General features: G+C 41.6%; 1 protein-coding gene across 1 annotated transcript in view; it reads left to right on the forward strand.

The window, feature by feature from the left end:
- Nucleotides 1-24,275, forward strand: part of LOC137444200 (ephrin type-A receptor 6-like) — a 183,505-nt gene that overhangs the window by 97,664 nt on the left and 61,566 nt on the right. The window contains exon 3 of the mRNA XM_068144635.1: nucleotides 22,607-23,270. Coding sequence (XP_068000736.1) covers nucleotides 22,607-23,270 — 664 coding nt within the window. The remainder of the gene's footprint in view (nucleotides 1-22,606; nucleotides 23,271-24,275) is intronic.

Below are 24,275 nucleotides of genomic sequence, written 5' to 3' on the forward strand. Positions count from 1 at the left end.
AAATGATATGTTGTGAACACAGTAGGAGAAAAAAGCACAGGCAAAATGCAACAGCTAAGACAAAATAAAAACTTAAGCCCTTGATTTCAAAGATGCCAAATGTTCAGTTCCTAGTTAAATTGTTGAGGGGTTTGGCTCACTTCTCTAGCCCTGCATTTAAGCTTCCCAACAGAGCCTCTGAATCACCCAAGCTGACTCAGGAGCTGTTGTTTTATACACAAGAGGGTATTGTTTTTATTTTGCTGTTACATTCATTGCATTGACTGAAAAAATCCTGGAAAAAGGACAACTATTTAGTTATAAGCACTGAGGTAGCAGCAGTTACCTCATGTAATAAAACTCCTTTTAATACAGACAGTAAGGTGCACTACACCAGGGGGGTTGTCAATGTTCCATATGATCCTCAAGGGCAGAGGCTGACCACAGGCAGGAAGCTGCAGGAGAGGTGGGAGCTGATGCTTTGTTAAGTTGGATTGCTTTGAGATCTGATGATTGTGGTCAAGGGGCTGCTTATAGGGCTGTTGGTATTTGCACCTGCACGCAGTACATTGTGGGAGACTTTAGTTGTGCTCAACAACCTCAAGAGCAGTGAATGGAGCAGATTTGCTTGCTGGACCTATCGTGTGCATTGTCGATGTACTTGGTGAAGTTACTGTGGAAAACTGTTGGGGAAATAAATAGATTCTGGAGCAGGGGCAGGGTGCTAGAACACTGGGCACAAAAATTACTGAGTTCTGCTGTTTGACTTATCAAAGAACTGTGTCATTTTGATTATGATTTTCCCTGATTTGTACTATATTTATCTACTTATACTACATGCATAAATAATCTTATGTAACATTGAATTGAGAAAACAGTGTGTGGTTAGGATTCCAGACGCCCAGTGCTAGAAAGAGCAGTTAGGTGCCCACATTGTACATTCTGGTAACAGAATGTGGAAAAGAAAGGGAGAGGGAGGTCTTAGGAGCTAGCTCTGGGATTTCTTGGTACCTTGGCAGCAAAGACAGTGTGTGCATTTTAAGGCCCAAGATGCTTCTGCTACACTACTTTCTATCCTTTATTTCTCAGTCACTATGTTACAATTTACTGTAAATCATATTGCTGAGATGACCAAAAAAATATAATCTTTTCTGCAACATGAATGCATTCAAAAGGGAGCAGCAAATGGTTCCTTGATACAGCAATTATTTCAGTCCCAAACAGCTGAACTGCAGTGAACTGCATTGCAGCAGGAGAAATGGGCAACTTTACAGACTGCTTGTGTGTACAGCAGAGGTGGAAACAGAATTTGGAAGTATTTGGCACAAGCAACTCCATTGCATTAGAGATCATTAAATAGCACTCTGAAGCAGTGTCCTAGGAGTACCTTGAACACCTAACTCTGAAGAAATGCAGGTAGTGATAGGTGGAGATAGTAGCTGCTCAACATAAAAGACAACCAAATATGGTGTAGCTATGCACCTGGCCCTAATGCTTGTGATCAGAGTTAGGAGCCCTAAATAAAATGTCTGTTACTTTGTTGTATTTGGCCCAGGACTCTTTTATACCTTCAACTTATTATAATTTGCTTTTTCTAGTTTGAAAGAAAAAGCCTGACCATAAGTCTAGATGAAACTCTCTTTTGTATGACTGTGCAGATGCTAGGAAGCAAGAAATGAACAAGTGGAAGTCAAGACAGACATGTATTTAGAGTCCTCTCTCTAGGGCAAATATGGTAAAGCTATATATATATATATATATATAGGCAATGCTGGCAAGTAATCTATAATATATTTAGGGAAAGTGGACTCAAAAGAGGTATTGCTATCAAGTGTCTAAGAGTCAGCATTACTGACACTACATCAAGGAATTAGGATATGGAGAGGACCTACTAACTCTGAAGAGCTCTTGTGTTGATACAGAAATTCCACAGCACTTCCTACATGCAATGTGAGCTGTCTGTAGAGCAGCGTGATTTTCTTCCTGACCAAAGAGTGTTTGGGTAAGAATTATAATTCATTCTTTATAGTAAATAGTTCTTCCCTAGCAGGTAGAGACTGCTTAAAATTACTCTAATCAGAACATTTTTAGTGTTTTTCTTTTCTTTCCCTATTTAATCTTGGGTCCAAGTGCCCCTTTTGTATATGGAAAGCTTATCTAGGAATACACATGCAGGGTAAAGAATTAGGAAATCTGTGGATAATATTGGAGTGGATATTTGTATCAAACTTTAAATAAAGGTCTTCTATATAAAGTTGATATAGAAATCTCAGTTCATGGGAAAACACTGATTCTATTTTTCTTTATGAAGAGAATAAAAATATTAGACCCTGCTCTTGAGGACTTTTCAATTCATTTGTGTGTGTATTGGGGATTTTCCAACCTGAGGCTTTAGCAGAATGTTTTATTTTATATTTCCAACCTTACAGTTTATTCTCTACCTGTCTTCTGTTTTGGTTAATCATGTACTGGTTTTATATGTACAATGCAAAGATACATTTTTTTTAGCTGAGGCCAGGATAGTGAGCAATATATAAGAGCATAAAAAAGTGAATACTGACAACTGTGTTACTCTTTCCTCTCACATGAAATTCATGATTTATGTGATACTTCTCATCTGCAGCAACACAAAAGCTGAACTTTAGAGTACCTAGTTTGTCTGAACTGTCTGACTAACCAGATAATTAGCCTTTCTGAACAGTGGCCTGTTCATTTTCAGAAACCAATATTTAATACTGGAACTAAAATTAAAGTGTATATTGTTATTGAATACTGTTATTTACTTTGTTATACATATTTTATTGCTTTCCACTTGTTGGTGACAAAGATTAATGAAACTTTTATAAAGTTGGATAAAACTGAGGAGGCAAGTGTATTAAACCCCTCCAGCCTGCTGCACACAAATTACTGTGTCAGATCTCATTAGGAAACAGATGCACACGCAACAGCATGCATATTTATTTTAACATATCTGCTTCAAGAAAGGACTGGGTTAGGAACTGGCTGGAGGGCCGGGCCCAGAGAGTGGTCGTGAACGGTGCCGCATCCAGCTGGAGGCCAGTCACCAGTGGTGTCCCCCAGGGATCAGTGCTGGGCCCTGTCCTCTTCAACATATTCGTTGATGATCTGGATGAAGGGGTAGAGTCAGTCATCAGCAAGTTTGCAGATGACACAAAGTTAGGGGCAGATGTTAGTCAATTAGAGGGTAGAAAGGCTCTGCAGAGGGACCTCGACCGACTGGAAAGATGGGCAGAGTCCAATGGGATGGCTTTCAACAAGTCCAAGTGCCGAGTGCTGCACTTTGGCTATGGCAATCCCATGCAGAGGTATAGGCTGGGGTCGGAGTGGCTGGAGAGCTCCCAGACAGAGAGGGACCTGGGTGTGCTGATCGACAGCCACCTGAATATGAGCCAGCAGTGTGCTCAGGTGGCCAGGAGGGCCAATAGCATTCTGGCCTGCATTAGGAATAGTGTGGCCAGCAGGAGCAGGGAGGTCATAGTGCCCCTGTACTCTGCTCTGGTTAGGCCGCACCTTGAGTACTGTGTCCAGTTCTGGGCTCCTCAGTTTAAGAAGGACATTGAGACACTTGAGCGTGTCCAGAGAAGGGCAACAAGGCTGGTGAGAGGCCTTGAACACAAGCCCTATGAGGAGAGGCTGAGGGAGCTGGGATTGTTTAGCCTGGAGAAGAGGAGGCTCAGGGGTGACCTTATTGCCCTCTACAACTACCTGAAGGGTGGTTGTAGCCAGGAGGGAGTTGGCCTCTTCTCCCAGGCAACCAGCACCAGAACAAGGGGACACAGTCTCAAGCTGCGCCAGGGGAGGTTCAGACTCGAGGTGAGGAGGAAGTTCTTCACCGAGCGAGTCATTCGGCATTGGAATGGGTTGCCCAGGGAGGTGGTTGAGTCATCGACCCTGGAGACGTTCAAGGGGAGATTGGACATGGCACTTGGTGCCATGGTCTAGTCATGGGGTCTGCGGTGTCAGGTTGGACTCGATGATCCTCGAGGTCCTTTCCAACCTAAGTGATACTGTGATACTGTGATACTGTGAAATTTGAGAAGGGATTGCAGGTGAATACTGTATGTAACTGTTTTTTTTTCTTTGGACTATTTGACATCACATGTCTCAGCAGAAAAAGAGAATAGGAAGAATGGGCAAGACTTGTACTATGTTTTGGGGGCTGTGGGTGGTGGTAAAGGGCTTGAATTCCTCACACTGTGCTCTGAGGAAGTGCTTATTTTGTCAAGCGTGTAATTTCAACTCAAATGATTATGAGACAACAAATGTCAGATGGTATATCTCAATTTTTTGGTACCTACACTTTATATGCAAGCCTTGTATCTGGTAAATGAGGGCAGGAATCTTGAGATGGGTGTTCCTATGAGAAACAAAGAGCTTTGTATTGAAAATGTGGTACAAAAGTAATGTACAGTGTAAGTGGCTGTATGTAACAAATACAATGCAGTAAAACCAATATAAATATTTTTATGTGAAGTTAATGGAAACAGCCTGTTTCAATTAATCATACATGGCCATCATCTGTCTACTTCCATCTATGTAGCTGTGATTGATGAAGTCAAGAAAAATATGATGAAGGAATGAGAGATTGATCTCCGGTGTCTGTGGTTGTATGCTTCTTTTCCACCTGGTCTGGGTTATGTCTTCATTCTCAGGTAGTCTCATTTCCTTGTACCTTTATATAAGGAGAGTTAGAGATCCTTCCTTTCTGATATGCTCCCATTTTTGTCTCCAGAATAATCAGGATTTTTAGGGAGATGCTATTCCTAGATCCTGGCACAAACACAGAAAAGTCAAAGAGTCAAAGTCAAAAGTCAAAGTCAAAAGTCAAAGAGTTTTGGTATTTGCAAGATCATATCTCTAAAAAAAGGAAAAAAGGAGAAATGTTGCTTGTGATTTGTTTTGCATTGTCATTATAAGAGAATTGTAAATCACAGCTTTCCAATTTGATTATAGTAAATTTTTAGAGAACTGGGAACATTGTGTTTCTCCATGGCTGTTATTCTGCAGTAACAAAAAGGAAACAACAATAGAACAGAATAGAATAGAATTAACCAGGTTGGAAAAGATCTCAGAGATCATCAAGTCCAACCGATCACCCAACACCATCTAATCAACTAAACCATGGCACCAAGTGCCTCACCCAGGCTCTTCCTAAACACTTCCAGGGATAGTGACTCCACCACCTCCCTGGGCAGCACATTCCAATGGCCAATCTCTCTTTCTGGGAAGAATTTCTTCTTAACATCCAGCCTAAACCTCCCTTGGTGCAGCTTGAGACTGTGTCCTCTTGTACTGTTGGTGGTTGCCTGGGAGAAGAGACCAATCCCCATCTGTCTACAACCTCCCTTCAGGTAGTTGTAGACAGCAAAAAGGTCTCCCCTGAGCCTCCTCTTCTCCAGGCTAAACAACCCCAGCTCCCTCAGCCTCTCCTCAATAGGGCTGTACTCCAGGCCCCTCCCCAGCTTTGTTGCCCTTCTCTGGACACCTTCCAGTAACTCAACATCTTTCCTAAACTGAGGGACCCAGAACTGGGCACAGGACTCAAGGTGTGGCCTAAGCAGTGCTGAGTACAGAGTCAGAATGACTTCCCTGCACTTGCTGACCACACTATTCCTGATCCAGGCCAGGATACCATTGGCTTTCGTGGCCACCTGGGCACACTGCTGCCTCATGTTCAGCTGGCTGTCAACCAGTACCCCCAGGTCCCTTTCTGCCTGGCTGCTCTCCAGCCACTCTCACCCCAGCCTGTGGGGTTGTTGTGGCCAATGTGTAGAACCTGGCACTTGGATGTGTTAAATCTCATGCCCTGGCACTCTGCCCATCTGTCCAGCCTGGTGAGGTCCCTCTGCAGAGCTCTCCCACCCTCTAACAGATCAACTCCTGCCCCCAACTTGGTGTCATCTGCGAGTTTACTGATGATGGACTCAATGCCCTCATCCAGATCATTGATAAAGACATTAAAGAGCATGGGGCCCAGCACTGATCCCTGGGAAACAGTTCACTAGTGACTGGCTGCCAGCTGGGGAATAAATGCCAGAAAACTATTAGCTAGTTACTATATGTTAAATAATTTTATGGCAATAGTTTATATACTAAACAGTGTGATAGATGTTTTGGCTCTACAAAAATGGTAGACGGTCCTACAGTTTTAGGCAGTGAAATGCTATTCTTTAATAATGAGTCAGACTTACATTCTGAAATTCTCTATTTAAATATGCTATCAAGAGCCAGATGCTAAATACTGCGCTAAGAAACTAGCCACATAATATAATGCATGTGAATAAAGTAATTTCTGTGGTCCCTAGGACAGTTCCTGGAGTGAGAAATGAATAGGAAAGACAAAAACTGAATGTGGTGTTATCTTTTGCTCCCTTTCCTTGGACTTTCAGTGTTTGCATCATCTCTTAATTATACAGGGTGGAATTTCTCTTCAAAACCCTCAAAGCTGAACTGCACAGCTTTCTTCCCCTTGACCCCATGAATACTCCCAACATTTGCATTCTAGAAAAGAGTAAGGTCTGTTAAAAGCATAAATTAAACAAAAAGCCCTAGAAAATAGTTGTTTCACAGCAAAAATCAAACTCACTCTACAAAATTGAAGATTTTCAGCAATTATAAACATATAAAGATGATCTGCTTTTGATATTCATTCTTTCAATTGTAGTAATTTCACTTTTATCAAAGCTTTATTCAGTGTTTCTTAATTGGACAAAATAGTTTGAATAAAGGATTTATGCCAAATGATATACATGGCACAGACAAGTGGATGTTTTGCTGGATTGAAAACTGGCTGGATGCCTGGACCCAAAGAGTTGTGGTAGACAGATGTGTTGAAACAGGCTGCCCATTGAGGTTGTGGAGTTACCATCCCCGGAGGTATTCTATAAGTATGTAGATGTGGTGCCCCAGGATATAGTTTAGTAGTAATGATAGTTGGGTTGCAGTTGGACTCGATGATCTTAAATGTCTTTTCCAACCTTAGTGATTCTAGGATTCAAGATAGCCATCATGGCTTTACAAGGGGCAAATCCTGCCTAACCAACCTGGTGGCTTTCTATGTTAAAGTCACTATGTTGGTGGATAAGGGACGAGCTATGGATGTGATCTATCTGAACTTCTGTACAGCCTTTGACACAGTCCCCCACAACATCATACTCACCAAGCTGGAGAGATAGGGATTTGGTGGACTGTTCAGTAGATAAGGAATTGGCTGGATGGCCGCATCCAGAGGGTAGTGCTCAATGGCTTGAAGTCCAGATGGCGAGCAGTGATAAATGGTATCCTCAGGGATCTGTACTAGATATAGACAGTGGGATAGAGTGCAAGTTTGCAGATGACACCAGGCTGAGTGGTGCTGTTGATATGCCAGAGGGATGTGACATCAGCCAGAGGGACCTGGACAAGCTGGACAACCTCACAAGGTTCAACAAGAGAAAGTGAAGAGTTCTGCACCTGGACCGGAACAATTCTCACTATCAATACAGACTAGGGGATGAGGTGATAGAAAGCAGCCCTGAGGAAAAGGACTTGTGGGTGCTGGTGGATGAGAACCTGGACAGGAGCAGAAAGTGTACACTTACAGCTCAGAAGGCCAATTGCATCCTGGGCTGCATCAAAAGAAGCACGGCCAGCAGATCAAGTGAGGTGGTTCTGCCACTTTACTCTGCTCAGGGAAGACCTAACGTGGAGTAACACATTCAGGTGTGGAGTCCTCTATACAGGAAGGACATAGACCTGATGGAGCCACAAAAATGATCAGGGGGTTGGACTACTTGTGCAACAAAGATACCTGAGGGAGCTGGGGTTGTTCAGCCTGGAAAAGACAAGGCTCCAAAGAGACCTAATCACCACTGAAGGGGGCCTACAAGAAGGATGGAGAGAGACTGTTTACAAAAGCCTATAGTGATAGGACGAGGTGCAATAGCCCCAGACTAAAGAAAAGTAGATTTAGATTGGATGTCAGGAACAGTTTCTGTACCATGAGGGTAGTGGAACACTGGAGCAGGTTGCCTCAGTGGTTGGGGCCCCATCTGTTGCGATATTCAAGGTCAGGATGGATAGGGCTCTGGGCAAACCGATCTAGTTCAGGATGCTCCTGCTTATTGCAGAGGGGGTTGGACTAGATGACCTTTGGAGGTCCCTTCCAATCCAGACCATTCTATGATTCTATGATTATGCTCACTATACAGGCAGGAAGAGAGCCATTCTCAATATGTACCCATGTGACTGGAATTTGTGCATGTAACACAAAGAGTAGAGAGGATCCACTTTACACAGAGTTTATATATGAAGCCATAAGAAACCAAAATAACCATGATAGAGTAAAATGAAATTTTCTCCTTTATGATCATTAGCTTTGCCAGAAATTGATTTATAAAGTACCTTTGGTTTTTATCTAATTGAAAATATGGGCAATGGGAGGAGGGAGGCTGAAGGAGCACATGAATTATTCATTATCATAGTTCATATCTTTTCTTATTCAAACATTTGTGAAGGATGCAGCACAATGTAGAAAAGAGGAGATGTGTGAGAGGTTGCTCTGGTCAGACTGCACTCCAATGTAGTCTATTTTTCAACACCAGCTTATATGTACTATAGGATAATTAAAAGCTTTATGCATCCTCCATTTGTATGCTCAGAAATGGGATACAAGGAAAGAGCACCAGGAAATGGTGGCAGATTGTTTTCTTTCAGTATGTTTTAACAAGTATGATTGAGCCTTGGCTCCCCCAGGAGACAGAGCTACTGTATAAACTCTCAATAAATAAACAATTGCATGAGAAGAATGAAAAACAAACTTGCTGCAAAACATTCGTTATTGTTTTCTTTTCCTTTCTTTTCCAATTTTGATTTCATCTCTTCCAGCTCTGGAGTTGAAAGTCTATATGCATAAGGTTCATAGTAACAGCATTTTATTTTAATAAATAAATAAAATGGCAGACTTTTATGTTTTTCTTTCTATACATGTTTTGGACACTTTTTCAAAGATATCTCCAACCTATAATGAAACCTATTAGCAGAATCTTTATGCACCACTCCCATTCAACCTAGAAAGTGAACTTTGGTCATCAGCAGTTTGGAAGCAGCATTTCAGCCAGGTAGGGGCAAACAATTGACTTGCCCTTTGTCATGATGAATTCATGGCGCAGGAAGAACACTTGAAAGCGTGATTTAAACTTCTTTCAAATGGGGTGATTTTTTCTTGTTTGATCTGGAGGAAGCAGCATATACCTTCCTGGGGTCAAAGAGAATATAACCAAAAGCAGGTCACCATCACTGGAGGCGAGACTGGATGGGGTGCTTGGTGCCATGATTTAGTTGATTAGATGGTGTTGGGTGATAGGTTGTACTTGACGATCTCAAAGGTCTTTTCCAACCTGCTTCATTCTATTCCCTGTGGAGGGAAACTTGGCAGAATTCAGTCAGATGTGTTGGAATATTGTTTTGCTATTTTAACCTATTGTATGCCTTAATTACATGCATGCCAGTAGAAAATAACCAATTAAGATGTGACACCTATGCTTTCAAAAAGAGTATGTAACCCTGCGGTATAACATAACAAACATCTTCACCTGCTAACATCTTGGCCTGGAAGCTGTGCTCAGGGTGATCAAACACCTACACCCATGCTACAACACATGCTGGTAAAACTCACTGATCTGTCACTTAACTTTCCTCTCATTATCCTTAGTTTTGCTTCTTTAGTTTTATGTCTTAGTTTGAATTAATGTGTTCTTGTTTGTAAAGTACTCCAAAGATGAAAAGCCTTATATAGCTGTTTTCTATAGTTATTACTTTTAATTGCTTCTGTTTGGAATAGTTTCAATTAAAAACATTAATTGATGAAGCAGAAATGACAGGATTTGGGGGTTTGGTGGGTTTTGGTGGGTTTTTGTTTGTTTGGTTTGTTTTTTCTCTTTCTTTCTTAAACACTAGAATTGCAGGAAAGAACTGGGGAGAGATGGGAAGAAGCCATAGATATTCTTATGGATTTTACTTAACCCATATTAACCACATTAGCTACTTGCTAATTGTAGTAACTTAAATATGCCAATGCCCACATAGAATTAGACTTTGACATCCACTGCTTTTCAATGGGAAAACCTGGAGCTTGTGAGATATTTATACAGTTTCTGCTCTCACTGCTACTGAAATGCATTTTCTCTGAGATATTAGTCAGGGAAGGAAAGTGGGAAACTGAATCATAGCCTGCTTTCTGGATGCACAGTCAGGACTGTTGTTCTCCATGAATCTGTGGTATTTGTCTGAAGCTCTGTTTCTTGAGGTGGTGAAAGCAAAAGAAGATCTTCCTGCTGCTGAGGATGAATTTTAAATACCAGAACTGAAGATTCAAAGCCTGGGAAGCAAGTGAAAGGGAACCAATATTTGGAACTTTTGTGACTTGATGCAGTGCACAATTTTTTAAGGGGTTAACTGCTAAAAGCAGTCATAGTGCTGCATGCATTAAATCATAAAGCAGACAAGGTCAGCTCTCAGACTGAGGGCTGAGAATATCATCTACCTAGTGTCTCTTCCTGCCCTGATGTTATTCTCAGCAGGCAAAAACAATTTGCAGGGTTGCAGCATGTGGGAAGAGGGGGTAGGGCAGGAGGGGAAGTCTTCAAACAGCACCTATATCACAAGGCTTGTTGGGTCAGGCAGTGCTGACACGGCACCACAAGCTGGTCACAAGCAGCTGAGTAATAGATGACTCTTGAACTCGTAGAAATTTCTAAACAAGAAATGTAGAGATTGCTCAGGGTTTGGTGTGGGGTTTTGGTGGGTTATTTTTTTAATGATCCCTACAGTCTATATTTTCCTGTGTTTCTAAATATCTCTGGACTCAAAAACAGTTACTGCAGCATTATCTCTTCTAGTTTGGAGATCCAGGAATTTTCCCCAGGCTACAGAGGGGATGCAGCCAGCTATTGTGCAGCATTACCAATGGGCCCTGTACAGTGGCTTAACAGTATTAGAGCATTCTGCTCCACTTACTCTGATCTACAAGCTGATGGGAAGGGATCACCCAGGGCTTTCCCAGCTACCCGTATTAAGAAAATAAAACAACACAGTAGCAAATAAATACTATTAAGCAGCTAGTATCTATTGGAGCCTGACTGAACTTCATTCTGATTTATTTATTTTTTCAGCTGTAATTTTTGTCTCCATCCTTGTTGTCTTATGATAAGGAAGTATGAGAATTTATACTCTTGTATTTTCAGTAACAGATGACAAAACTTTTTTCTTACATACATGCATCAGATACTCCACAACAGACTCATGTGTGTCATTGTGTATTGCTGCACTTAATCCTCTAAATAGTCACCCAGGTGAGGTTTGCTAGCTTCTTGTTCTAGTTAGCCTGCCAGCATCACCATTACATAGTGTTTTGTTTTAGCAGAGGGACTCCGCAGCTGCTGGCAACCTCTCCGCTAATGGTAGCACAGCATTTAGAATCAGCTAGATCTAGTTCTGTTGTGGTAGCAGATTACCCGATGCCTGTAAACCACTGTTTCATATATATATATATTTAATAATTATTATTCCTTCTGCAAAGCAGAGATCAGAAAGCTGTGGCACAGGTCCCAGAGGTGGTGCACATGCAAATTTTGCAGGGCATGCAGCAGAACGGAGTGCTAAGAGCTATACTCTCTGGAAAAGGCATAGGCTTTCTGCTCTCGCTTTCTGTTCAGTTCTGCACAGCCTGGGAGTGTTGGATTACACAGAGATATGACACCCCCTGAAAGGTGATCAGCAGCAGTTTTCACTCCTGAATTGTGGCATCTCTTGCCACCTGCTGAGGTTTTACTAAACATGTCTCGTTTAGAAAGAAAATTGTAGTCTGGGTGCTATCCTTGCAGAACCTTGATGCAAGTCATTGAGTCTTTTATAGTCCATAGCAGATTCAGGGAAACAATGATCCTCAGAGTACTCAAGAGAATGGAATTTTTTATGTTAGTAGCTGGCTTCATTTGTCTGTCAGTCTGTTATAAACAGCCTCCATGTGTGCACATGTATATATGAATTATTTTTTATTTTTTCCTTTCCATTTTTCTTTATATCCCTTTTCTGAATGTGCTTTGCCTTCTTGTGAAAGAGAAAGGAAGGAAGGTTGTATTATTATTTCTGAGTCTTGTATTATGCTGTCTTTGCCATATCCAGACAGCAGAAACATTATTCCATGAGCAACATTTTCCTTGATGCAGGTGGAACTTCCTAAACTTAAGATGTTGCTGTTTAAATTCTGCTCAAATGGATGAACTGCCTCAGCAGTTTGAGCCCTACATCAGGTTACATGTTTTGAACTATAAACATATTTCTTGGCATGTAAATATTTGCTCTATTTTATATGCATAGAAGTTATTGTTCAGGACCTGTGATTCCCCTTTCTTCCTAAATGGCTACGATGCATTTTACAAAGCAGAGCTGTTCTATTTTGCCTTCTAGTCCTGAAGACACTAACCAATCCCCCCACAAGAGTTAACTGTCTCCTGTATCTGAAACTGGTTTTATCTGGATTCCAGGGCTCATCTTGCAAATCTTAACAGATCCTAGGCTTGCTTGCCTGAAGAAAATATTCATATGAACCTGAAGAGTTTCCAGAGCAAAGCTGAACCCCCTGGAGCAGCTCGCTCTCACGGTTGTTCACTATTCAGTGTTTCAAGTAAATACCAGAAAAGTGACTCACTAGTTTGGATTTTCAGTTTGAAAGGCAGTAACAGCTTTGGAATCATCTTGGCCACTTCAGCCAGAGAGCAGCTGTTCCACAGCCCAAGACCTATCAACACTTGCATTTGGAGAACACAGACTAATCTGCCACTTCCCTGTGTTCTCTTCTTCACAGTCCCCAAGTTATTCTTTATTTAACTTTTTTTTAAATCCTGATTTTGTTCTTCCCTTTTAATTCTATTTACTCCTACAGACTTTATGAGAGGCTTGTCATGGTCTGTGCCTATATGCTGCTGCCTATGTAGAAAACAGATGTCACATTTTCCTCTAACCCTGTGTTGCATTTGTAGTTATAGCTCTATGGAGATAGCCTGATTGATACTCTATATTTTTTATGCATTCCCTAAGCGACTTTGAATCAGCTTGATTTAAAGATAAGATGATAAGCAGTTTAATTGCTGATTTATTTTTCTAGCTATGCCATCCTGTACTTGCTAGGAAATACATGAAGAGCTGTGGATTTTTGTCTGCCTTTTTTTTTTTGTTCTGTTTTGTTTTTCAAATAGGCACATTTCATATGTTCAATATTATCACTCATTTTAATGAGCTTTGCCTGTCTGAGCATCTATTTTCACATACAGAATTGTAGACCTGGAGGGGAAAAAGATTTGGAGGGAACCAAAATTATTTAGGTGGAATGGGGGAAAGTATTAATTCAATACCTTCCATTTACACTGATTCTGTAGCTTTGAAATACTCTTTAATCTTGCTGCGTTCAGTGTCAATTTCCATGCCAACTCTGTTTAAAGTGATTAATTTCTAATTTCAGAGAGGAGGGTGTTTTTCCTGCATGACAGTTCTCTAATATGGCTGGCTTTGCTTGAATGTCACTACAGCAGCTAGATGTTTAAAGCTGCATTTCCAGATGGCAGCCAGCAGCTGTACATGCCAAGTGCAGGTACTTCTCTATTGTGTTTTAGCTTAGACCTTTCTGATCTCATTTCTGTGGAGATCATATCACTGGAGACAGTATAAGAGAATTTCAAAAACTCTTAAAACTTCCTTTATTTTAACCATTCAGCTTGTTTCCATGGAAATAGGATCCAAAAGGTTGTCAGTAGTGAATAGGAAATGAGCATTCACTTGCAGATTTCATAGATTCATGGAATGGTTTGGGCTGAAAGACATCATCTTGTTCCAACGCCCCTGCCATGGGCAGCGACTCCTTCCACTAGCTCAGGTTTCTCAAGGCCTCATCCAGCCTGACCTTGAACACCTCCAGGGAGGGGGCAGCCACGACCTCCTGGTGCAACCTGTTCCAGTGTCTCTAACATCCAGACTGAATATATCTTCTTTCTAATCTTTCTAATATCCAGTCTGAATTTGCCCTTCTCAGGCTTCATCCTATCACTATAAGTCTGTGTAAAAAGTCCCTCCTCAGCTTTCTTGTAGGCCCCTTTCCCCTACTGGAAGGCTGATATAAGGTCTCTCTGGAGCCTTCTTTTCTCCACGCTGCACATCCTCAGCTCCTGTAGCCTGTCCCCATAAAAGGAGGTGCTCCAGCCCTCTGATCATCTTTCTGGCCCTGCTCTGGACCCACTCCAGCAGTGTGATGTCCTTCTTATGCTGAGGGTACCATAAGTAGATGAGGTACTCCAGGTGAGGTCTCAGGAGAGCAGAGCAGAGGGGGAGAATCACCTCCCTTGTCCTGCTGGTCACATTTCGCAGCCTCGCAGCGCTTGCAGAAATCTCCACAGTGCCGGCGGTTCCCGTAGCCTGAGAAGCAAAGCAGCAAATGGCTAGATGAATTAGAGTTTCTAGAATTTCTTTTGATGCAGCTCAGGATATGGTTGGCCTTCTGGGCTGCAAGTGCACATTGCTGGCTCATGTTGAGTTTTTCATCAGCCAACATCCCTAAGTCCTTCTCCTCAAGACTGTTCTTGAGCCACTCCTCACCCAGCCTATATTTGTGGTTGGGATTGCTCCAACACAGGTGTAGGACCTTGCACATGGCCTTGTTGAACTTCCTGAGGTTGTTTTGGACTCACCTCTCAAGCCTGTCCAAACTGCTGTGGGTGTAGGAGTTGTATAGACATAATTTTAACTTTCTCCAGACTGGTTTTTAGGACAGCAGCAGCTCTGTATAAAAAAACATAGTCCTTCTCTTTTACAAACCTGACCTATTCCAGGTGGACATCTGTGCACAATGAAGGCAGTGTACATCAGAAAATTACATTCACACAGCTCATATTCACTGAATTTTCAGATGCCAGCATATGTTTTTGCATAAGAAGTAGCTGACACCTGAATTCCTGAAATTGTGTAGCACTCTGAAAGAAGGGAATAAAACAGAATTGTGTGGCATGAATTTTACATATTTTGTTCCATGATTTAGAAAGGCTAAATAGGTTGCCAGATAGGTAAGAAGACTTACTGCCACTGAGGACTTGCATTTCCATTTGTGCGTACTTAAAAGGTAGTCAAATTCAGAATGACTGAGCTTAATAGTGCTTGTTCCCCAGCCTCTTTTCCCATGATCTTTCAGGCACAATCTTTTTCTTTCAATGTTCTGCATGGGAAGTCAGTCCTTGTCCCAATTTGTTTTGCTCAACAGAGAAACTGTGTATAACGTTTTACTCAAGGGTCTCATGTATTTAACATGCAACATAGAATAGAATAGAATAGAATAGAATAGAATAGAATAGAATAGAATAGAATAGAATAGAATAGAATAGAATAGAATAGAATAGAATAGAATAGAATAGAATAGAATAGAATAGAATAGAATAGAATAGAATAGAATAGAATAGAATTAGAATAGACCAGGCCAGGTTGGAAGAGACCTCAAGATTATCGCATCCAACCTATCATCCAACACCACCTAATCACCTAAACCACGGCACCAAACACCCTATCAAGTCTCCTCCTGAACACCTCCAGTGATGGTGACTCCACCACCTCCCTGGGCAGCCCATTCTAATGGGCAATATCTTTCTCTGTGTAGAACTTCTTCCTAACCTCCAGCCTAAACTGCCCCTGGCACACCTTGAGACTGTGTCCTCTTGTTCTGGTGCTGGTTGCCTGGGAGAAAAGTAGTTTCCCTGACCAGGAATCTAAGTCTGCCACAACCTTGTCTTATTCAGGACTGAGCTAAGATACACTGCTTGGGTATGTGTCCTGTTTGTAACTCAGCTGGCAGCTGAACCCCAGCAGTTTGCTCGAAACAGAGGCATTTCTCCCTTCACCACCCCCAGCCTCATCTTCCCCTGCCTCCCTCCCCTCCAGGTGAGCAAGGAGGAAAAGGGCCCAGGAGGCACAGATGTTAGTTGAGATATGGACAATTTACTACTCTCTTGCAGGGTTATGGGATTATGGAAAAGAAAACAGAAATATCTGCATATGAAGCAGCAGGGAAAAGACAAAACACAAATCCCCTGCACCTGCAAAATTGAAGGACCAGAGCAGGGGATGTACCCCTGCCTGTAAGCCAGCAATACAAAATAAAATAATTAACACAAACAAACAAACCAACCTCAAAAAAAGAGAGAACAGAAAACTTTACAAGCTATAGAATGTGCTTCAGGTCCCATAAGCCCTGGCTAACCCCATCCTGTTATGCAGTGAGCATAACATTAGGAGAGTTGAGGACAGCCCCATTCAACATTGCTCATCCCTTCTAGTGAGGCCAGTCAGATTAAACCAATACAACATGCTTAAGTGCAGAACCCTCTGTATTTAGAGAATGATACTTTGAGTAGATGGAACAGGAGAAAGGGGAGGAAACTTCAGAACACATAATTAACCATGTTGGAAAAGAGCTTTGAAATCATCAAGTCCAACCTCTCACCTAGCACCATCTAATCAACTTCAACTAAACTATGGCACTAAGAGCTTCATCCAGTCTCTTCCTAAACACCTCCAGTGATGGTGACTCCACCACCTCCCTGGGCAGCACATTCCAATGGCCAATTGCTCTTTCTGGGAAGAACTTCTTCCTAACATCCAGCCTAAACCTCCCCTGGCACAGCTTGAGACTGTGTCCTCTTGTTCTGGTGCTGCTTGCCTGGGAGAAGAGACCAACCCCCACCTGGCTACAACCTCCCTTCAGGGAGTTGTAGAGAGCAAGAAGGGTCTCCCCTGAGCCTCCTCTTCTCCAGGCTAAGCAACCCCAGCTCCCTCACCCTCTCCTCACAGGGCTGTGCTCCAGACCCCTCCTCAGCTCCTTTGCCCTTCTCTGGACACCTTCCAGTAACTCAACATCTTTCCTAAACTGAGGGGCCCAGAACTGGACACAGGACTCAAGGTGTGGCCTAACCAGTGCTGAGTACAGGGGCACAATGACTTCCAAGCTCCTGCTGGCCACACTATTCCTGATGCAGGCCAGGATGCCATTGGCCTTCTTGGCCACCTGGGCACACTGCAGGCTCATGTTCAGCTGGCTGTCAACCAGTACCACCAGGTCCCGTTCTGCCTGGCTGCTCTCCAGCCACTCTGACCCCAGCCTGTAGCACTGCCTGGGGTTGTTGTGGCCAATGTGTAGAACCTGGCACTTAGATGTGTTAAATCTTGGACTTGTTAAATCTCATGCCCTTGGACTCTGCCCATCTGTCCAGCCTGTCCAGCCTGCAGAGGGACCTTCCCTCTGCAGAGCTCTCCTACCCTCTAACAGATCAACTCCTGCCCCCAGCTTGGTGTCATCTGCAAATTTACTGATGATGGACTCAATGCCCTCATCCAGATCATCAGTAAAGATATTGAAGAACTTGGAACCTAGCACTGATCCCTGGGGGACACCACTAGTGCCTGGCTGCCAGCTGGATGTGGCACCGTTCACCACCACTCTCTGGGCTCGGCCATCCAGCCAGTTTCTAACCCAGCTCAGAGTGCTGCTGTCCAAGCCATGGGCTGACAGCTTGGCCAGGAATTTGCTGTGAGGGATGGCGTCAAAGGCCTTGCTGAAGTCCAGGCAGACTACATCCACAGCCTGCCCCACATCCACCAGGCAGTCACCTGGGCATAGAAGGAGATCAGGTTGGTGAGGGAGGGCCTGCCCTTCCTAAAGTCATGCTCTCTGGGTCTGATCCCTTGGCCATCCTGTAAGTTCTGTGTTATTGAACAGCCTCTAGCTACCTATAGAATAATTTATCAACCTCTTCATCCTATCTTAGGATAGAAATACAGCAACATTTGTAAGATAGATGGTTTCTTCCAATCCTTAAACCAATGAGTAAGATTATGGGCCTAAGTAACCAGTGTCACTCCCTTTTCCTTTAAATGAAGTTAAATGTCAATTAAAAGAATTTTGAGCTGTGGATGATGCTAAAACTGCCATCCTAGACTGCCAAATTTCTTCTGGGATCAGAGCATGAATAACTTAATGGAGATTAAGAACTCACTATTAATATATCAATTAGTGTGACAACAAAGTGAAGTTATCTAGATATTAGCTCATTATGAAATAGACATTTTCAGCTAGTTGTTATAACTATCCCTATTAAATGGAAAATCTTCTCACAGTAAAGTCTGACATACAAATGAAATACTGTAATTAATTCTTTAAGTGCAAATAAAGCTGCTGCTGAACAGATGAGAATATGCTTGGCCTCACGGGGCCAAGCACGTGCAACTGGTCTAGTGGAGACTGCTAACATGGGAAATGTTAGCTCAAGGGTCACGATGAAGAGCCTTCAGTGCAGGTCTTCACATAGGACAAGATGAACTGTTCCTGGCTCTGTGGCAGTGCCATGACTGCTCTGGGCTGCCTGTAGGCAGCACCTGACGCTGTAAGTAAAAGTGGAGCCACAGGGTTGATGTGGAAGCATGCAGCTTTATTGTGCTGCCACAGAGGCCTGGGATGAAACAGGATGAGCTAATATCTTCTCAGTCCTTTCTGTTCTGTTTCCCCTCTAAATCCAGTGTTGTGTATGGCTAGTAATGGGAAAATCATGCCAATCATCAATTTATCATCTCTTCAGAATCTGTTTAAATAACCGGTGTCTTCAGGGATGCTTATGACTGCTTCCATCAGTCTGGAGTGTGTTTACACAGTCCACTGTGTTTACTTCCCTGCAGCATCAGATCACTAAGACATCTCCTTATCAAATAGTGATATGTTAAAAAATAACATAAAATATGAAGTGAAATCTCTCTCTTTGTAATGTTCATAAAACCTGCGGTGAAACAGTCTACTGAATTGTAATAAATGGCTGCTGCTGTAAATCCATAGTGTTTGGTTTAAAATAAGAAGTAGGGAACACTGAAAACAGATTTAGCCAGTACAAGATCTAAGTGAGGTAACTTGCTCTTAATAGTGTTCTCTATTCAACTGTTAAATATTAGTGAAGTTCTAAAATGAAACAGAAAGGTTGTAAAGTAGCCTGGAGAGGTATGAAAACAGCTGAGGTTTTATCTAACTAAAATCTAGGTGCTTTGTAGCCTAATCTCGCATTTGGTACTTGAATGTGGCAAGTAATCTTAACATATTCTCTCCACCAATACTTAAATTCCATGTCCATCTATTTTAGTGACATTTACTCCTGCTTTATACCACACAAGAAAGTAAAACATATCCTCTTATCCATGCAGCTGTTGATTACAATTTTGCAGTCTTTCCTCCAAACCATTTATTTTTTCACATATCCTGGAACTGCAGTTGTGAGAATTACTGCTGCTACTTCCATCAACAATATCAGAGGCTTTTCTCATTTGAAAGGAAGGTACATTTGTTTTTCTTTTTTTTAAGTAATTCAGTGCATTTGGACAGCAAGAGGCTTGGTTTGAAGGAGGTCTGAACTGTCTGCTTGTGTAAGTCAGACAGCGTCTGGCAGCTTTTGTGCATGTCAGGTTAGGCATTCTGGTGGGAAGCTACCACTTTCCCATGAAAAGATCACTGATGGGGTGCTTCCATTCACTTGTTCCTAAGGTTTAAGTGAAGAATAGTTTTGTACAACTAAAATATGGATAAATACTTTCAATTAATTATAGACTATATGAAACACACCCAAACCTCCAATGTGTGTATTTAATGAATTGGTTGGCTTCTTTTTGTCATCACTGGGTTAAACTATTACTTAATATTTCCTGTCTGTTTTAATCAGAATAAAAATGCAGCACTTGTGTAAAAGTAAAACCAGGTTGTATTTCACTAGGAAGCATGTGTCCTTGTCAGACTGTCACTGACTGAGTCCTGTCAGATTTTTCAGTAAATTACATTGACATTATAGGCTGGTGGAATACGCTTAATTTGCACTTAGAATATGGGACTAATAATCAAAAGCACATGCCAACAAACCCACAGTTGTATTTATATGCATACATGTTGCAGCATGAGTTATTAATCTCCTTCAAAAATATTTTGTGTCTGATGACAAGATTACTACTTGTGTTAAATTGTTTTGCAAATAACTTGCCCAGTGCATGCATTCTTATAAATGGGGAGCTGTCAGCAGGCAGTTTTCAGGGGTCACTGTGGAAAGGCACTGGCATGAAGCACAGAAGACCTGAATGAAACAATGCCTTGTCTATGTTTGATCAGTCCATCATTCTATATTCATTTATACCAGTTATTGAAGTGCTGAGTCTTTACTTTCCTACAGAAGTAACAGCTTTATATTATTAACTACATGATTAGCAGCTCACTTCAGGACTCCAATTTCTAAATACAAATTGAGGTATTGATTCTAAGTGAGTAAACACTATTCCTGAAGAGAATCTTGCAGGAAGGTGAGGATATCTTGTATATTTTTTTTCTTAATATGTTTAAGAGACAGTAGTGTGTTGAGGTTTTTTTCTTGAAGCTAGTTTATTCTGATTGTCAAGACTGGTCTTTGTTTTAAAAACTACATTGCAGTCCCACCTACTTCTCTTTTGTTGTGTCTTTAGGGTGGTGAAGTGTTTGGGGTTTTATGTAGGCTTTTGTGGGTTTGTTTTTTTGTTTGGTGGATTTGAGGTTTTGTGGATGGCCTTTTTTTTTTATTGGTTGTTTTGGGAGTTTTTTGTGTGTAGTTTGGTTGGTTGGTTGGTTGGTTAGTTGGTTTTTTTGTGAGACCTTTCTGGAGCATATGGTATATTTCTTTGATCACAAATAAATGCAGAAAACCTTTTGCATTTGTGTGTGAGGGGTTTTTGTTTGTTTGTTTGTTCTTCTGATTAACTTGTGGTTGTATTTGTGTGTGACACACTTGTGTAATAGTCTTTAAACATACAGCACCTGAGGAAAAAGGTGGTATGTCCTTGGCCCAGACATAGGCAAAATGTCAATCAGCAACAGAGACTTACCTGCTGGGTTTTTGAAGAACCTCTTCTGGTGAAGTTTTAAGGTTTGAAATTGTGGTTGTTAATTAATTTTATTTAACACTGTAAACATAATTTTAATTATTTTCTTCAATCCTTCATGGTTGTGGAACTTTGAATCAATTCAAGCTGTATTTGTTCATACTTGGCAAAGGGGTTGAGGCCTGGCCCACCAGAACATGAAAGTCAGTTTTCTTTGCCAAAAGCCAAATTCTGTTTGGTGTTTGATATTGCTTTCTACAAGGTAGACTTCAGTCATAGTTCAGACCATTTAGAGGACATCAACATGAGAAATGCTATGATGACTAGTCTTTCATTGTGCAATCCAGACAAATCTGAATTTGTTGTTGTCTTGCTAAGGCAGCAGCCTTGCCCTTTCTGAACGCAAACCAGTCAGAGGAGCAAAGCCATTCTTGTCTTACCCGTAACATCACTTACGAGTCAGCAGATTATTTGACAAGTGTTTGCCATCATCTGTCTATCATCTAAAGAAACCCATGGGTTTGTAATTCATTGGACAGGATCTTTAGATGAGGTTATCATTCTTGCTGTTGCAGTAATTGTCCCCAAAAGTAATGGCCTGTAAAGGCCTTCACTTAGCCTATTTTCTGCATCGATCCTGGGTGCATGCTGCACCCACCAGGAATCTGAGTCCTCTGGCTGCATCTAGCAACACTGGGAATTCCTTTTTTTGAATTAATTCCAGCCACCATTTAAAATAAAAATTTCCAGACTAATGTAGCCACAGATTTTTTTGGTTTTTAATTTTTTTTCCCTGCAGTTTCTGCCATGGTGGAGCTTGTTGTGTGATTTCATGTTGTGTTGTTGCAGTATTATGTAAAGATTGTGTGAAAGGTCCTGGAGTCATTCATATTCTCCCACCCCCATAGTGTGACATTATTTGCTCCTAAAACTCAGAGTAAAGCCAGGTGGTTTTCTGTATGCTCACATGGGCCTTACCAGTATGGGAATTTATCTGAAAATGAGAACCTAGACCTTAAGTTTTACTTTTTCACGGAAAAAGATGAACAGATAAAGTCTTTCTTTCTACAGTGTTTCTATGTGGTGATAGATACACATTTTATTGCTTAAAAATGGTTAACTGTACTTGTACTTCCTGTGTATCCTTAACCCTGTAGGCCACAGGCCAAACATTACTTTGCAATTCTGAAGTAAGCACTCCTACTTCCCTCCTCTTTATCCTGTTAAAAAGGAGAATTTTTGAAGGCAACAACCATGCATGACACCTGTGACAGATTTGTTTGTTTGTTCTTGGGTAGTCATGGGTGGGTTAGTTGGTTTAGTTTTGGTTGGTTTTGTGTTCTTTTTTTTAGTGAAAAGAACTCTAATGCAGGCTGTATGGAGCCAGAAATGTAACATTCCTTATTCCTTATGCAGTCAAATGCTTCTTAGGCAGTTGTGTATACCAGGACATCCTACACCATACACTAGCTGCTAACTGCTGCAGATGCCTGGCTAGTGTCATGTGCCTGAGCTGTGGGAATTGCTTAGTGGACTGCCACAGGGCCAGCCCACCAGTACACCAAACAGCAATGTTCTGGCTGATGGAATGACACACCCAGGCATATTCTCAGACTTACTAAATTTACTGATATAAATGTAACCCATTTTATTTTCTTTCCAGTGGGATTCCATAACTGAAATGGATGAACACAATCATCCTATTCATACTTACCAGGTATGTAACGTGATGGAGCCAAACCAAAACAACTGGCTTCAAACAAACTGGATCTCCCGCGACGCCGCACAGAAAATTTACGTGGAAATGAAGTTTACCCTGAGGGACTGCAACAGTATTCCATGGGTACTGGGAACCTGCAAGGAAACTTTCAATCTCTACTACCTGGAGTCAGATGAGTCACATGGAGTGAAATTCAGGCCAAACCAGTACATTAAAATTGATACTATTGCAGCTGATGAGAGCTTTACCCAGATGGACTTGGGTGACCGGATTCTTAAACTCAATACAGAGGTCCGTGAGGTTGGGCCAATAAACAAGAAAGGATTTTATCTTGCTTTTCAAGACATTGGAGCTTGCATTGCTTTGGTCTCCGTCCGTGTTTATTACAAGAAGTGCCCTTTCACAGTCCGTAATTTGGCAATGTTCCCTGATACTATCCCAAGGGTTGACTCTTCCTCCTTGGTGGAAGTACGGGGCTCCTGTGTGAAGAGTGCAGAGGAGCGCGATACTCCAAAACTCTATTGTGGAGCAGATGGGGATTGGCTTGTGCCTCTAGGACGATGCATCTGCAGTGTAGGGTATGAAGAACTGGATGGCTCCTGCCATGGTAAGAAAACATTGTTTGACTTTTCTTTCTTTCTTTCTTTCTTTTTTAAAAATAATAATTAAAAACCTCTTACACTGCTGCATGCACAGCAAATAGCTCATTTGACGTTGGAAATATTGTTTCACTTTCCCCAGTAATGCCTCTTGTCCAGAAATAAACAAGGTGATTTGAAGTCACAGTGTTGTGGATTTCTAAGAAAACTGTTGGTTACTAAAGATGACCTTCACTTTGTCTAGTGCAAATGTGTATAGATCACTTAGTTACCTTCACTCCTTCTGTACCCACTGGAGATAAGTGCATGATTTGAAGCAGTATTCTTCTATCCTGTTGTAGCTGAGATGAGCAGTGACTGGAAAAGAATCTTTTTTTTCCTCCATGTGTCTGAAAAGAGAATCTAGTTAACTAACTCTGACTCAAATGTTTTTGTAAGCACACAAAGACAAAGATGAATTTACTTGAAAAGATCACATTATTGTCAACATTTCTCTAAAACAAAGAGTTTTGAATGCCTTCATAAATAACATGCATGTTACCACAGTGAAAAAACAATAGATCTCAAGTCCAACCTGAGGTGTTTGAGGCCATGTTTGGAACAGACAACATGACATAGCATTGCACCTTGTCACTATGATAGTGAATTAAAGATGTTTCAAATCAAGGTTGAAACCTGGAGATAGCTACAAAGGGAAATGTATTTTCTCCCCTTATCAGTGCCACACTTCCATACGTAGAAGAATGAACACGTGCAGGAGCAAATCATATGCTTGTGTTCTGCACAGTTCAAATGCTGTGGTGGCTCACTAACCCTCTTTTTGCCATTTTCAAAAGGGTGTTTGCATTTGGCAAATGTTTGATAACTGCAAATGGGAAATATCTGTAAATGGAATTACACTTTCAAATTCTCTGTTATACATGAGGAAATGCAAGGATTTTGAGTTTTGGGGGATTCAATTTGAGACTATTTCCCATGGAGAATGTGCACATTGAGACTTATTTCCACCTGCC

The sequence above is a fragment of the Melanerpes formicivorus genome, unplaced genomic scaffold (assembly GCF_026170545.1).
Source record: "Melanerpes formicivorus ecotype bairdi unplaced genomic scaffold, bMelFor1.0.p_v2 SCAF_11, whole genome shotgun sequence".
Lineage (NCBI taxonomy): Eukaryota > Metazoa > Chordata > Aves > Piciformes > Picidae > Melanerpes > Melanerpes formicivorus.